At 40.3% G+C, this 13785-nt stretch overlaps 1 protein-coding gene across 2 annotated transcripts in view; it reads left to right on the top strand.

The window, feature by feature from the left end:
• SCAMP1 (secretory carrier membrane protein 1) overlaps positions 1-13785 on the top strand; it is a 121961-nt gene that overhangs the window by 95872 nt on the left and 12304 nt on the right. For both annotated transcript variants that reach the window (XM_003805053.6, XM_055112277.3), the window contains exon 8: positions 7031-7148. In XM_003805053.6, coding sequence (XP_003805101.1) covers positions 7031-7148 — 118 coding nt within the window. The remainder of the gene's footprint in view (positions 1-7030; positions 7149-13785) is intronic.

Here is a 13785-nt window from a genome sequence, read left to right as displayed (position 1 = left end):
TGTGCAGGTTAGTTACATATGTATACATGTGCCATGCTGGTGCGCTGCACCCACTAACTCGTCATCTAGCATTAGGTATATCTCCCAATGCTATCCCTCCCCCCACCCTCCCCCCACCCCACGACAGTCCCCAGAGTGTGATATTCCCCTTCCTGTGTCCATGTGATCTCATTGTTCAATTCCCACCTATGAGTGAGAATATGCGGTGTTTGGTTTTTTGTTCTTGCAATAGTTTACTGAGAATGATGATTTCCAGTTTCATCCATGTCCCTACAAAGGACATGAACTCATCATTTTTTATGGCTGCATAGTATTCCATGGTGTATATGTGCCACATTTTCTTAATCCAGTCTATCATTGTTGGACATTTGGGTTGGTTCCAAGTCTTTGCTATTGTGAATAATGCCGCAATAAACATACGTGTGCATGTGTCTTTATAGCAGCATGATTTATAGTCCTTTGGGTATATACCCAGTAATGGGATGGCTGGGTCAAATGGTATTTCTAGTTCTAGATCCCTGAGGAATCGCCACACTGTCTTCCACAATGGTTGAACTAGTTTACAGTCCCACCAACAGTGTAAAAGTGTTCCTATTTCCCCACATCCTCTGGAGCACCTGTTGTTTCCTGACTTTTTAATGATCGCCATTCTAACTGGTGTGAGATGATATCTCATTGTGGTTTTGATTTGCATTTCTCTGATGGCCAGTGATGAGCATTTTTTCATGTGTTTTTTGGCTGCATAAATGTCTTCTTTTGAGAAGTGTCTGTTCATGTCCTTCACCCACTTTTTGATGGGGTTGTTTGTTTTTTTCTTGTAAATTTGTTTGAGTTCATTGTAGATTCTGGATATTAGCCCTTTGTCAGATGAGTAGGTTGCGAAAATTTTCTCCCATTTTGTAGGTTGCCTGTTCACTCTGATGGTAGTTTCTTTTGCCGTGCAGAAGCTCTTTAGTTTAATTAGATCCCATTTGTCAATTTTGGCTTTTGTTGCCATTGCTTTTGGTGTTTTGGACATGAAGTCCTTGCCCATGCCTATGTCCTGAATGGTAATGCCCAGGTTTTCTTCTAGGGTTTTTATGGTTTTAGGTCTAACGTTTAAGTCTTTAATCCATCTTGAATTGATTTTTGTATAAGGTGTAAGGAAGGGATCCAGTTTCAGCTTTCTACATCTGGCTAGCCAGTTTTCCCAGCACCATTTATTAAATAGGGAATCCTTTCCCCATTGCTTGTTTTTCTCAGGTTTGTCAAAGATCAGATAGTTGTAGATATGCAGCGTTATTTCTGAGGGCTCTGTTCTGTTCCATTGATCTATATCTCTGTTTTGGTACCAGTACCATGCTGTTTTGGTTACTGTAGCCTTGTAGTATAGTTTGAAGTCAGGTAGTGTGATGCCTCCAGCTTTGTTCTTTTGGCTTAGGATAGCCTTGGCGATGCGGGCTCTTTTTTGGTTCCATATGAACTTGAAAGTAGTTTTTTCCAGTTCTGTGAAGAAAGTCATTGGTAGCTTTATGGAGATGGCATTGAATCTGTAAATTACCTTGGGCAGTGTGGCCATTTTCATGATATTGATTCTTCCTACCCATGAGCATGAAATGTTCTTCCATTTGTTTGTATCCTCTTTTATTTCCTTGAGCAGTGGTTTGTAGTTCTCCTTGAAGAGGTCCTTCACGTCCCTTGTAAGTTGGATTCCTGGGTATTTTATTCTCTTTGAAGCAATTGTGAATGGGAGTTCACTCATGATTTGGCTCTCTGTTTGTCTGTTATTGGTGTATAAGAATGCTTGTGATTTTTGTCCATTGATTTTGTATCCTGAGACTTTGCTGAAGTTGCTTCTCAGCTTAAGGAGATTTTGGGCTGAGACAATGGGGTTTTCTAGGTATACAATCATGTCGTCTGCAAACAGGGACAATTTGGCTTCCTCTTTTCCTAATTGAATGCCTTTTATTTCCTTCTCCTGCCTAATTGCCCTGGCCAGAACTTCCAACACTATGTTGAATAGGAGTGGTGAGAGAGGGCATCCCTGTCTTGTGCCAGTTTTCAAAGGGAATGCTTCTAGTTTTTGCCCATTCAGTATGATATTGGCTGTGGGTTTGTCATAGATAGCTCTTATTATTTTGAGATACGTCCCATCAATACCTAATTTATTGAGAGTTTTTAGCATGAAGGGTTGTTGAATTTTGTCAAAGGCTTTTTCTGCATCTATTGAGATAATCATGTGGTTTTTGTCTTTGGCTCTGTTTATATGCTGGATTACATTTATTGATTTGCGTATATTGAACCAGCCTTGCATCCCAGGGATGAAGCCCACTTGATCATGGTGGATAAGCTTTTTGATGTGCTGCTGGATTCGGTTTGCCAGTATATTATTGAGGATTTTTGCATCAATGTTCATCAAGGATATTGGTCTAAAATTCTCTTTTTTGGTTGTGTCTCTGCCTGGCTTTGGTATCAGAATGATGCTGGCCTCCTAAAATGAGTTAGGGAGGATTCCCTCTTTTTCTATTGATTGGAATAGTTTCAGAAGGAATGGTACCAGTTCCTCCTTGTACCTCTGATAGAATTCGGCTGTGAATCCATCTGGTCCTGGACTCTTTTTGGTTGGTAAAATATTGATTATTGCCACAATTTCAGATCCTGTTATTGGTCTATTCAGAGATTCAACTTCTTCCTGGTTTAGTCTTGGGAGAGTGTATGTGTCGAGGAATTTATCCATTTCTTCTAGATTTTCTAGTTTATTTGCGTAGAGGTGTTTGTAGTATTCTCTGATGGTAGTTTGTATTTCTGTGGGATCAGTGGTGATATCCCCTTTATCATTTTTTATTGTGTCTATTTGATTCTTCTCTCTTTTTTTCTTTATTAGTCTTGCTAGCGGTCTATCAATTTTGTTGATCCTTTCAAAAAACCAGCTCCTGGATTCATTAATTTTTTGAAGGGTTTTTTGTGTCTCTATTTCCTTCAGTTGTGCTCTGATCTTAGTTATTTCTTGCCTTCTGCTAGCTTTTGAATGTGTTTGCCCTTGCTTTTCTAGTTCTTTTAATTGTGATGTTAGGGTGTCAATTTTGGATCTTTCCTGCTTTCTCTTGTGGGCATTTAGTGCTGTAAATTTCCCTCTACACACTGCTTTGAATGCGTCCCAGAGATTCTGGTGTGTTGTGTCTTTGTTCTCATTGGTTTCAAAGAACATCTTTATTTCTGCCTTCATTTCGTTATGTATCCAGTAGTCATTCAGGAGCAGGTTGTTCAGTTTCCATGTAGTTGAGTGGTTTTGAGTGAGTTTCTTAATCCTGAGTTCTAGTTTGATTGCACTGTGGTCTGAGAGATAGTTTGTTATAATTTCTATTCTTTTACATTTGCTGAGGAGAGCTTTACTTCCAACTATGTGGTCAATTTTGGAATAGGTGTGGTGTGGTGCTGAAAAAAATGTATATTCTGTTGATTTGGGGTGGAGAGTTCTGTAGATGTCTATTAGGTCCGCTTGGTGCAGAGCTGAGTTCAATTCCTGGGTATCCTTATTGACTTTCTGTCTTGTTGATCTGTCTAATGTTGACAGTGGGGTGTTAAAGTCTCCCGTTATTAATGTGTGGGAGTCTAAGTCTCTTTGTAGGTCACTCAGGACTTGCTTTATGAATCTGGGTGCTCCTGTATTGGGTGCATATATATTTAGGATAGTTAGCTCTTCTTGTTGAATTGATCCCTTTACCATTATGTAATGGCCTTCTTTGTCTCTTTTGATCTTTGTTCGTTTAAAGTCTGTTTTATCAGAGACTAGGATTGCAACCCCTGCCTTTTTTTGTTTTCCATTTGCTTGGTAGATCTTCCTCCATCCTTTTATTTTGAGCCTATGTGTGTCTCTGCACGTGAGATGGGTTTCCTGAATACAGCACACTGATGGGTCTTGACTCTTTATCCAATTTGCCAGTCTGTGTCTTTTAATTGGAGCATTTAGTCCATTTACATTTAAAGTTAATACTGTTATGTGTGAATTTGATCCTGTCATTATGATGTTAGCTGGTTATTTTGCTCGTTAGTTGATGCAGTTTCTTCCTAGTCTCGATGGTCTTTACATTTTGGGATGATTTTGCAGCGGCTGGTACCGGTTGTTCTTTTCCATGTTTAGCGCTTCCTTCAGGAACTCTTTTAGGGCAGGCCTGGTGGTGACAAAATCTCTCAGCATTTGCTTGTTTGTAAAGTATTTTATTTCTCCTTCACTTATGAAGTTTAGTTTGGCTGGATATGAAATTCTGGGTTGAAAATTCTTTTCTTTAAGAATGTTGAATATTGGCCCCCACTCTTTTCTGGCTTGTAGGGTTTCTGCCGAGAGATCCGCTGTTAGTCTGATGGGCTTCCCTTTGAGGGTAACCCGACCTTTCTCTCTGGCTGCCCTTAACATTTTTTCCTTCATTTCAACTTTGGTGAATCTGACAATTATGTGTCTTCAGTTGCTCTTCTTGAGGAGTATCTTTGTGGTGTTCTCTGTATTTCCTGAATCTGAGCGTTGGCCTGCCTTGCTAGATTGGGGAAGTTCTCCTGGATAATATCCTGCAGAGTGTTTTCCAACTTGGTTCCATTTTCCCCATCACTTTCAGGTACACCAATCAGACGTAGATTTGGTCTTTTCACATAGTCCCGTATTTCTTGGAGGCTTTGCTCATTTCTTTTTATTCTTTTTTCTCTAAACTTCCCTTCTCGCTTCATTTCATTCATTTCATCTTCCATTACTGATACCCTTTCTTCCATTTGATCGCATGGGCTCCTGAGGCTTCTGCATTCTTCACGTAGTTCTCGAGCCTTGGTTTTCAGCTCCATCAGCTCCTTTAAGCACTTCTCTGTATTTTCTAGTTATACATTCTTCTAAATTTTTTTCAAAGTTTTCAACTTCTTTGCCTTTGGTTTGAATGTCCTCCCGTAGCTCAGAGTAATTTGATCGTCTGAAGCCTTCTTCTCTCGACTCGTCAAAGTCATTCTCCATCCAGCTTTGTTCCGTTGCTGGTGAGGAACTGCGTTCCTTTGGTGGAGGAGAGGCGCTCTGCGTTTTAGAGTTTCCAGTTTTTCTGTTCTATTTTTTCCCCGTCTTTGTGGTTTTATCTACTTTTGGTCTTTGATGATGGTGATGTACAGATGGGTTTTCGGTGTGGATGTCCTTTCTGTTTGTTAGTTTTCCTTCTAACAGACAGGACCCTCAGCTGCAGGTCTGTTGGAATACCCTGCCGTGTGAGGTGTCAGTGTGCCCCTGCTGGGGGGTGCCTCCCAGTTAGGCTGCTTGGGGGTCAGGGGTCAGGGACCCACTTGAGGAGGCAGTCTGCCCGTTCTCAGATCTCCAGCTGCGTGCTGGGAGAACCACTGCTCTCTTCAAAGCTGTCAGACAGGGACATTTAAGTCTGCAGAGGTTACTGCTGACTTTTTGTTTGTCTGTGCCCTGCCCCCAGAGGTGGAGCCTTCAGAGGCAGGCAGGCCTCCTTCAGCTGTGGTGGGCTCCACCCAGTTGGAGCTTCCCGGCTGCTTTGTTTACCTAAGCAAGCCTGGGCAATGGCGGGCGTCCCTCCACCAGCCTCGCTGCCGCCTTGCAGTTTGATCTCAGAGTGCTGTGCTAGCAATCAGTGCTGTGCTAGCAATCAGCAAGACTGTGGGCGTAGGACCCTCTGAGCCAGGTGCGGGATATAATCTCCTGATGCGCTGTTTTTTAAGCCGTTCCGAAAGGCGCAATATTCGGGTGGGCGTGACCCAATTTTCCAGGTGCGTCTGTCACCCCTTTCTTTGACTCGGAAAGGGAACTCCCTGACCCCTTGCGCTTCCGAAGTGAGGCAATGCCTCGCCCTGCTTCGGCTTGTGCACGGTGCGCGCACCCACTGACCTGTGCCCACTGTCTGGCACTCCCTAGTGAGATGAACCTGGTACCTCAGATGGAAATGCAGAAATCACCCGTCTTCTGCGTCGCTCTCGCTGGGAGCTGTAGACCGGAACTGTTCCTATTCGGCCATCTTGGCTCCTCTCCGCATGTTTAGTTTTCTAAAGAAACAGACAAACTGTTTTCTAGAATGCTTGTACTATTTTACACTCCCACCAACAAATATGAGCAATTTAGTCTCCACTTCCTCACCAGCATTTAGTGGTTATTACTTTTTATTTTAGCCATCCTAATAGGTGTGTAGTGATATCTCATTGTGGTTTTGAACATCTTTTCATGTGCTTATTTGTCGTCTTTATGTCCTCTTAGTAAAATGTCTCTTCATGTCTTTTATCCATTTTCTTAATTTTTGTATTCTGTTGAGCTTTGAAAGTTATGTATATTCTAGATGTGAATCCTTTGTTGGATATATGGTTTATAAATGTCTTCTTTCATAATTCAGCAGAATTGAAAAATAAACATTTAAAAAAATGTAATAATAGGCCAGGTGCAGTGGCTCACGCTATAATCCCAGTTTGGGAGGCCGAGTCAGGTGGATCACGAGGTCAGGAGTTCGAGACCAGTCTGACCAACATGGTGAAACCCCGTCTCTACTAAAGATACAAAAAGTAGCCAGGCGTGGTGGCACGCACCTGTAATCCCAGCTACTCAGGAGGCTGAGGTAGGAGAATCGCTTGAACCCAGGAGGCGGAGATTACAATGAGCCGAGATGACGCCACTATACTCCAGCCTGGGCAACAGAGCGAGCTTCTGTCTCAAAAAAAAGAGTAATAATAAATTCAAAACTCATAAGCTTAAAAAATGTACAGCTTAAAAAATGTACAGTCTGGAATTAAACACTTGAGACTCTGGAGTTTGGTTTGCTTTTGAATTTAGACTATGCCATTTATAAGCTGTGTGACCTCGGGCAGATTACTGAATGTCTCAGTTCCTCATTTGTCAAATGGGGATTTAAAACAGCATCTATCCTATTGGGTGGGTTGTGAGAATTAAATGCACTAATACACATAAAGAGCTTGAATATTGCCTGGCTGCTAAGTGTTGAATATGTGTTAGATATTATGCTATTTTTAAAAAGTTTACGTCAACTTTTGCCTAATTACACTTTTTATTACTTTTTAGTGGTTGGATTTCATCCCTTACTGGTCTCAACCAAAATATTCCTGTTGGAATCATGATGATAATCATAGCAGCACTTTTCACAGCATCAGCAGTCATCTCACTAGTTATGTTCAAAAAAGTAAGTGAAATTTTATGTCTAAATTTTTATAGTGAACGTGATGTAAAGTTCTCATTTTCCTATTTTGCTATAATTTGGTGTAACCTGAAGCCATTTTATCGTTATTGTATGAGTTTGCTCTCTGAAGATTACTTTTTACAATTAAAAGTTATGCATAGGTACATTTTAGAAAATTGCATCACATTTTAAACTTCAGTAAAAAGGGAATATTTTAAAATCATTTTAACTGAAGGCTTTCATGAGTTAAAGAGTCAGCCTCATTTTTAAAATTTGGATTTTTAAATATACTCTAAATTTCTTTTTTTTGATATGAAGGATATTAGCCTGTTAATAAATAGAAGTAAAATTATTATGTGGTATGTACATTTTATTCATATATATCTCTTAGGTTTTTGTGTTGTTTTTTAATTTTTTATTATAAATTCAGAGGGAACATGTGCAGGTTTGTTACATGGTTATGTTGCATAATGCTGGGGTTTGGGCTTCTATTGAACCCATCACCCAAATAGTGAACATAGTACCCAATAGTTTTTCACGCTTTGCTCTTCTCCCTCCCTCCCTTTTGGGTCCCCGGTGTCTGTTTCCATCTTTATGTCTGTGTGAACCCTTTGTTTAGCTCCCACTTCTAAGTGAGAACATGCAGTATTTGATTTTCTGTTTGTGTGTTAATTCACTTAGGATAATGGCGTGCAGCTGCATCTATGTTGCTACGAAGGACATAGTTTCATTTTTTAGGTGGTGTAGTATTTCGTGATGTATATGTTTCACATTTTCTTTATTCAGTCTACTATTGGTGGACACTTAGGTTTATTCTGTGACTTTGCTATTGTGACTAGTGCTGCAATAAGCATATGAGTGCAGGTGTCTTTTTGATAAAATGATTTCTTTTCCTTTGGTTAAATACCCAGTATAGGGGGATTGCTGGGTTGAATGGAAGGTCTATTTTTACTTCTTTGAGAAATCTCCATACTGTTTTCCACAGAAGTGGAACAAATTTACATTCCCATCAACGGTATATAAGCATTCCATTTTCTCTGCATCCTTGCCAACATCTGTTGTTTTTTGAGTTTTTAATAATAGCCATTTTGACTGGTGTGAGATGGGAATTATTGTGGTTTTGATTTGCATTTCTCTGATTGGTGATGTTGAGTTTTCTTCCATTTGTTGGCTGCTTGTATGTCTTCATTCAAGAAGTGTCTGTTGATATCCTTTGCCTACTTTTTAATGGGGTTGTTTTTTTTTCTTGTTGATTTGTTTAAGTCCTTTATACCTTCTGGATATTAGTCCTTTGTCAGATGCATAGTTTGCACATATTTTCTCCCATCCTGTAGATTGTCTCTTTACTCTGTTTATTCTCTTTCTTTCTTTTCTTTTCTTTCTCTCTCTTTCTTTCTTTTCCTTTCTTTCTTCCTTCCTTCCTTCCTTCCTTCCTTCCTTCCTTCCTTCCTTTCTTTCTTCCTTTCTGTCTGTCTGTCTGTCTGTCTGTCTGTCTTTCCTCTATCTGTCTCTCTTTCTGTCTTCCTGTCTTTCTTTTGTGAAAGAGAGTCTCACTCTGTCACCCAGGCTGGAGTGCAGTGGCTCAATCTCAGCTCATTGCAATCTCCACCTCCCGTGTTCACACAATTTTCCTGTCTCAGCCTCTTGAGTAGCTAGGATTACAGGTGTGCACCAGCATGCCTGGCTAATTTTTGTATGTTTAGTAGAGATGGAGTTTGACCATGTTGGCCAGCCTGGCCTTGAACTCCAGACCTCAAATGATCAGCCCTCACAAAGTACTGGGATTATAGGCATGAGCCACCACGCCCAGCCTGTTTAGTGTTTCTTTTGCTATGCAGAAGCTCTTTAAGTCCCATTTGTCAATTTTTGTTTGTGTTCCATTTGCTGTTGAGGTCTTAGTAGTAAATTCTTTGTCTAGGCCAATGTCCAGAAGAGTATTTCCTAGATTTTCTTTTAGGATTTTTGTAGTTTGAGGTTTTACATTTAAGTCTTCAATCCATCTTGAGTTAATTTTTGTATGTGGTGAGAAGTAGGGGTCAATTTTATTCTTCAGCATGTGGCTAGCCAGTTTACCCAGCACCATTTGTTGAATAGGGTGTCCTTTCCCCATTGTTCATTATTGTCAGCTTTGTTAAAGATCAGTTGGTTGTAGGTGTGTGGCATTATTTCTGGGTTCTCTGTTCCATTGGTCTGTTTTTGTACTGGTTACCATGCTGTTTGCTTACCATAGTCTTTTTTCTTTTTTGAGACAGAATCTTGCTCTGATGCCCAGGCTGGAGTGCAGTGGCACAATCTCGGCTCACTGCACCCTCAGCCTCCCCAGGTTCAAGTGATTCTCATGCCTCAGACAGCCAAGTAGTTGGGACTAACAAGCGTGAGCCACCACGCCTGGCTGATTTTTGTATTTTTAGCAGAGACGGGATTTCACCATGTTGGCCAGGTTGGTCTCTAACTCCTGGCCTCAAGTGATCCGCCCGCCTCAGCCTCCCAAAGTGCTGGGATTACAGGTGTGAGCCACTGTGCACTATAGTTTGAAGTCAGGCAATATGATGCCTCTGGCTTTGTTCTTTTTGCTTAGGATTGCTTTAGCTATTCAGACTCTTTTTGGTTCCATATGAATTTTAGAATTGTATTTTCTACTTCTGTGAAAAATGATGTTGGTAATTTGATAGGATTGTATTGAATCTATATATTGCTTTGGACAGTATGGTCATTGTAACAATATTGATTCTTCTAATCCATGAATGTGGATGTTTTTCCATTTCTTTGTGTCATGTGTGATTTCTTTCATCAGTGATTTGCAATTCTTCTTATGGAGTTCTTTCACCTTCTTAGTTAAATGTATTCTGGATGTGTGTAGGAGTGTGTGTGTGTGTGTGTGTGTGTGTGTGTGTGTCTATTGTAAATGGGATTGGGTTCTTTATTTGGTTCTCAGCTTGAACGTTGTTGGTGTTTAGAAATGCTACTGATTTTTGTATGTTGATTTTGTATCTTGAAACTTTTTGTTGGTTTTTTGAGACAGAATCTCACTCTGTTGCCCAGGCTGGAGTGCAGTGGTGTGATCTTGGCTCACGGCAGCCTCTACCTCCTGGGTTCAAGCAATTCTCATGTTTTAGCCTCCTGAGTAGCCGGGATTACAGATGTGGCACCTGGCTAATTTTTTTTGTATTTTTAGTAGAGATGATTTCGCCATGTGGGCCAGTCTGGTCTGTAACTCCTGACCTCAAGTGATCCACTTGCCTTGGCCTCCCAAAGTTCGGGATTACAGGCGTGAGCCACCACACCCAGTCTGTATCTTGAAACTTTACTCAAGTTAGTTATCAGGTTTAGGAGTCATTTAGGATTTGTAACTGCCCAGTTGTTTTAGCTACACTTCTTCCTGTAGAATTCCCATGTCTGTTTTCACAGCTTTTAAAAAAAAAAATCATTACATAGAGGAAGGTAAATTAGTGTTTTTATTTGTTTATTTAAAGTTTTATTTTGTCTTGGATATATGTAATTTTGATATATTTTATATGTATTCAAACATGATATTGAGACCTTGGAAATAACACCTATGTTTTAAATGATAAAGACTTTTTGATAGGTCTCACTTTAAAGAAAATAAGTCCTTATAATTTTTTTTACTATTTCATTACTTGAGACTATGTATGAGGAATGCATAGAAATAATTTTACCTTATATTTAAAACCACTTTGTACTCTTTCAGTACTTTACTCAGACATTTGTCTTTTATCCTTCTCAAAACCCTACGAAGGTTAGACTGTGTCCGTTCTTCCATATTTTCTCTATTTGAAATTTTTAACTTCTCTTCTGCACCAAACACACATACCATTGACACTCAGCTCTCTAATGTTACTAAATCCCTTTTCCAGTTTTCCTCCTCCTTAACCTCTGTAGCTTTCTACACCACAGATGGCTCCTCTGCTAAGACTTTGCAATGATGTTCTAATTCTCTTGCCTCTCTGGCTATTCTTTCTCCTCCATTTCTTCATCCAGTTCATAAATTAAGGTCTTAAATGTAATCGGCTCTTTGTGCTATGCAGTCATTTTCTTTGGGAATTTCATCTTCCCTTACTATTTCAGTTTCTTCTCTACCTAGGTGACCTAGAATCTTGGAATTGGAAAAGATAATGCATTGCATAAACCTTTAGTTGCATCTTCAATTGGTCATTTTCATCTCCAGTTGTTGATTGATGTCATCTTCTCGCAGTAATGCCTCATAAACTCTTCAGTTTCTTAGTGATAGATGTTCCTTTTGAACGTTCTGAGTAATATTCAAGAAGCATTTATTAAGACCACATATTGTATAGATTCCATTATTGTGAAATGTGTAAAATGGGCAAATGTATAGAGACAGAAAATGTATTACAGCTTGCCTGTGGCTTATGGGTGGGGTGGGGAGTGAGGGTAATGAAAGTATTCTAAAATTAGGTTGTGTAGATACTATAGTCACAACTCTATGAATATACTAAAAATCATTGAATTGTACACTTTAAAGGGTAAAATGCATAGTATACAGATTTTATCTTAATGAAGCTTTTTTTTTTTGAAGAAACACTTATTGAATACCTACTAATGAGATGGCACTAAGCACTTTATGTAATTCCATTGAACATTTTTGTCAGTGCTGTGATTGCTTCTGTCAGTGCTTCCATTACTTCTTTTTTGAGACAGAATCTTGCTCTGTCGCCAGGCTGGAGTGCAGTGGCGCGATCTTGGCTCACTGCAGCCTCCGCCTCCTGGGTTCAAGTGATTCTCCTGACTCAGCCTCCCAAGTAGCTGGGACTACAGGCATGCGCCACCACACTCAGCTATTTTTTTTTTTTTTTTTGAGATAGAGTCTTGCTCTGTCACCAGGCTGGAGTGTGATGGCGCGATCTCTGCTCACTGCAACCTCCAACTCCCTGGTTCAAGCAATTCTCCTGCCTCAGCCTCCTGAGTAGCTGGGATTACAGGCATGCGCCACCATGCCCGGCTAATTTTTGTATTTTTAGTAGAGACAGGGTTTCACCATGTTGGCCAGGATGCTCTTGATCTCCTGACCTCGTGATCTGCCTACTGGGATTACAGGCATGAGCCACCACGCGCAGCCACTTCCATTACTTTTTAATTCACTTTCTTAGATACCTTTTTAGTATCTTTTCCATCTTTCTCTTCTTTTCCATTTCCAACCTCAGCTAATCCAGAAATTCTTTTTACAGGTTACTTATATTCCCTCATCCTTCTCGCAGTCCATTTAATATATAATTCCTATATTAACCTTAAAAAAACCCCAACAAATTGGCACTCTGCAGATTTTTGACGTGGATCTGGGATTGGGAACGGCATTTTGGTGGCAGTGCGAAGAAGGGCTACATTCAGAAACACCAGCATTGCTAAGGTTGTAAAAACACACTACATCCATAAAGCCATCAAATGGGCCTTAATAACCTAATGATGAAATCACTTTTATTTTGCTCAGCCATACTCTGGGCCCTATGCAGAACACTTCACCAGTATTATGCCATTTTGTCCTCTCAGAGAATCACAGATTGGGATTATAGTGGTGGTGGGAAGAAGGGCTAATGGTGACGTCTCACAGCTCCATGATTCACACTTTCTATTCTTGTCAGACTGTACTGCTCGGTTTCTTCAAATACATCATGTACATTCCTTTGTTCCAGATTTTGTTTATATGATGTTTTTTAATCCGTGCATTAATTCGTCTTCTCTGCTATTTGAAGACCTACTAGTATTCTTTCAAGACCCAGCTCCGATCTTGCTGTGTCTCCCAGAATGTTTTTTGTTGCCTTGTATCTTAGGGACCATGTCATTCTCTGTTTTCTTGGGGAAACTTAACTGTCTATATTGCTTACTGTGGCACCTGGGCATAAGCCAGTTTTTATGCCTTATGGTGCATGTATTCTGGGTACGCAGCTGTTAAGCACCCCCCGCGTGAACAAGTCTTTTAGCATTGGAATTAGATGAGAAGAGCAAGAGTTTTGCTTTGGAACCATACAACTCAGGTTGAAATTTTGACAGCTTCACTTACAGCTCTGTGACCTGAGACAGACTTCTGTAACCACTCAGGTTTGGTGTCCTCAACTGTACTCCAAGCTGCGTGAGAGTGGAGACCTGTTCTGTATGCTTTCAGGTTGTAATTCTCACATCTGGAACAGTGACATGCAGTGATTGGCATGTGATAGGCACTCAGATATTTGTTGAATAAAAGAAGGAATGGGAAGAGTAACCACTTTCATAGGGTTGGTGTGAGGATTAAATGAAACAGTGAATGTAAACTGCATAGAATAGGGCCTTCTCAGTTAATAGTTTTCCTTTCTGATCTTGACCTTTTTATCATTTTATATTCAGGGTCTGGTTTAGTGTCTCCTTTTGTTTAGTAGATGCCTTTATCAGTCAGCATGCTATCAGAAACAGAAAGAATGAAAAGGTTAATTGCGGGGAATTGGCTGGTGAGGTCAGTCTGATATCAAGAGGGCAGGCCGGAACTCTCAGGCAGAAGTTGAAACTCTGGTCCACAAGTGGGATTTCTTCTTCCTCAGCGGAACTCCAGTTGTGTTCTTAAGGCCTTTCAACAGATTGGATGGGGCATACCCAGATAATCTAGAACACTCTTCTTAAAGTCAACTGAAGGCAG

The sequence above is a fragment of the Pan paniscus genome, chromosome 4 (assembly GCF_029289425.2).
Source record: "Pan paniscus chromosome 4, NHGRI_mPanPan1-v2.0_pri, whole genome shotgun sequence".
NCBI classification, from domain to species: Eukaryota; Metazoa; Chordata; class Mammalia; order Primates; family Hominidae; genus Pan; species Pan paniscus.
Note: the sequence above shows the minus strand (reverse complement) of the source record. Positions and strands in the feature narration are given on the sequence as shown.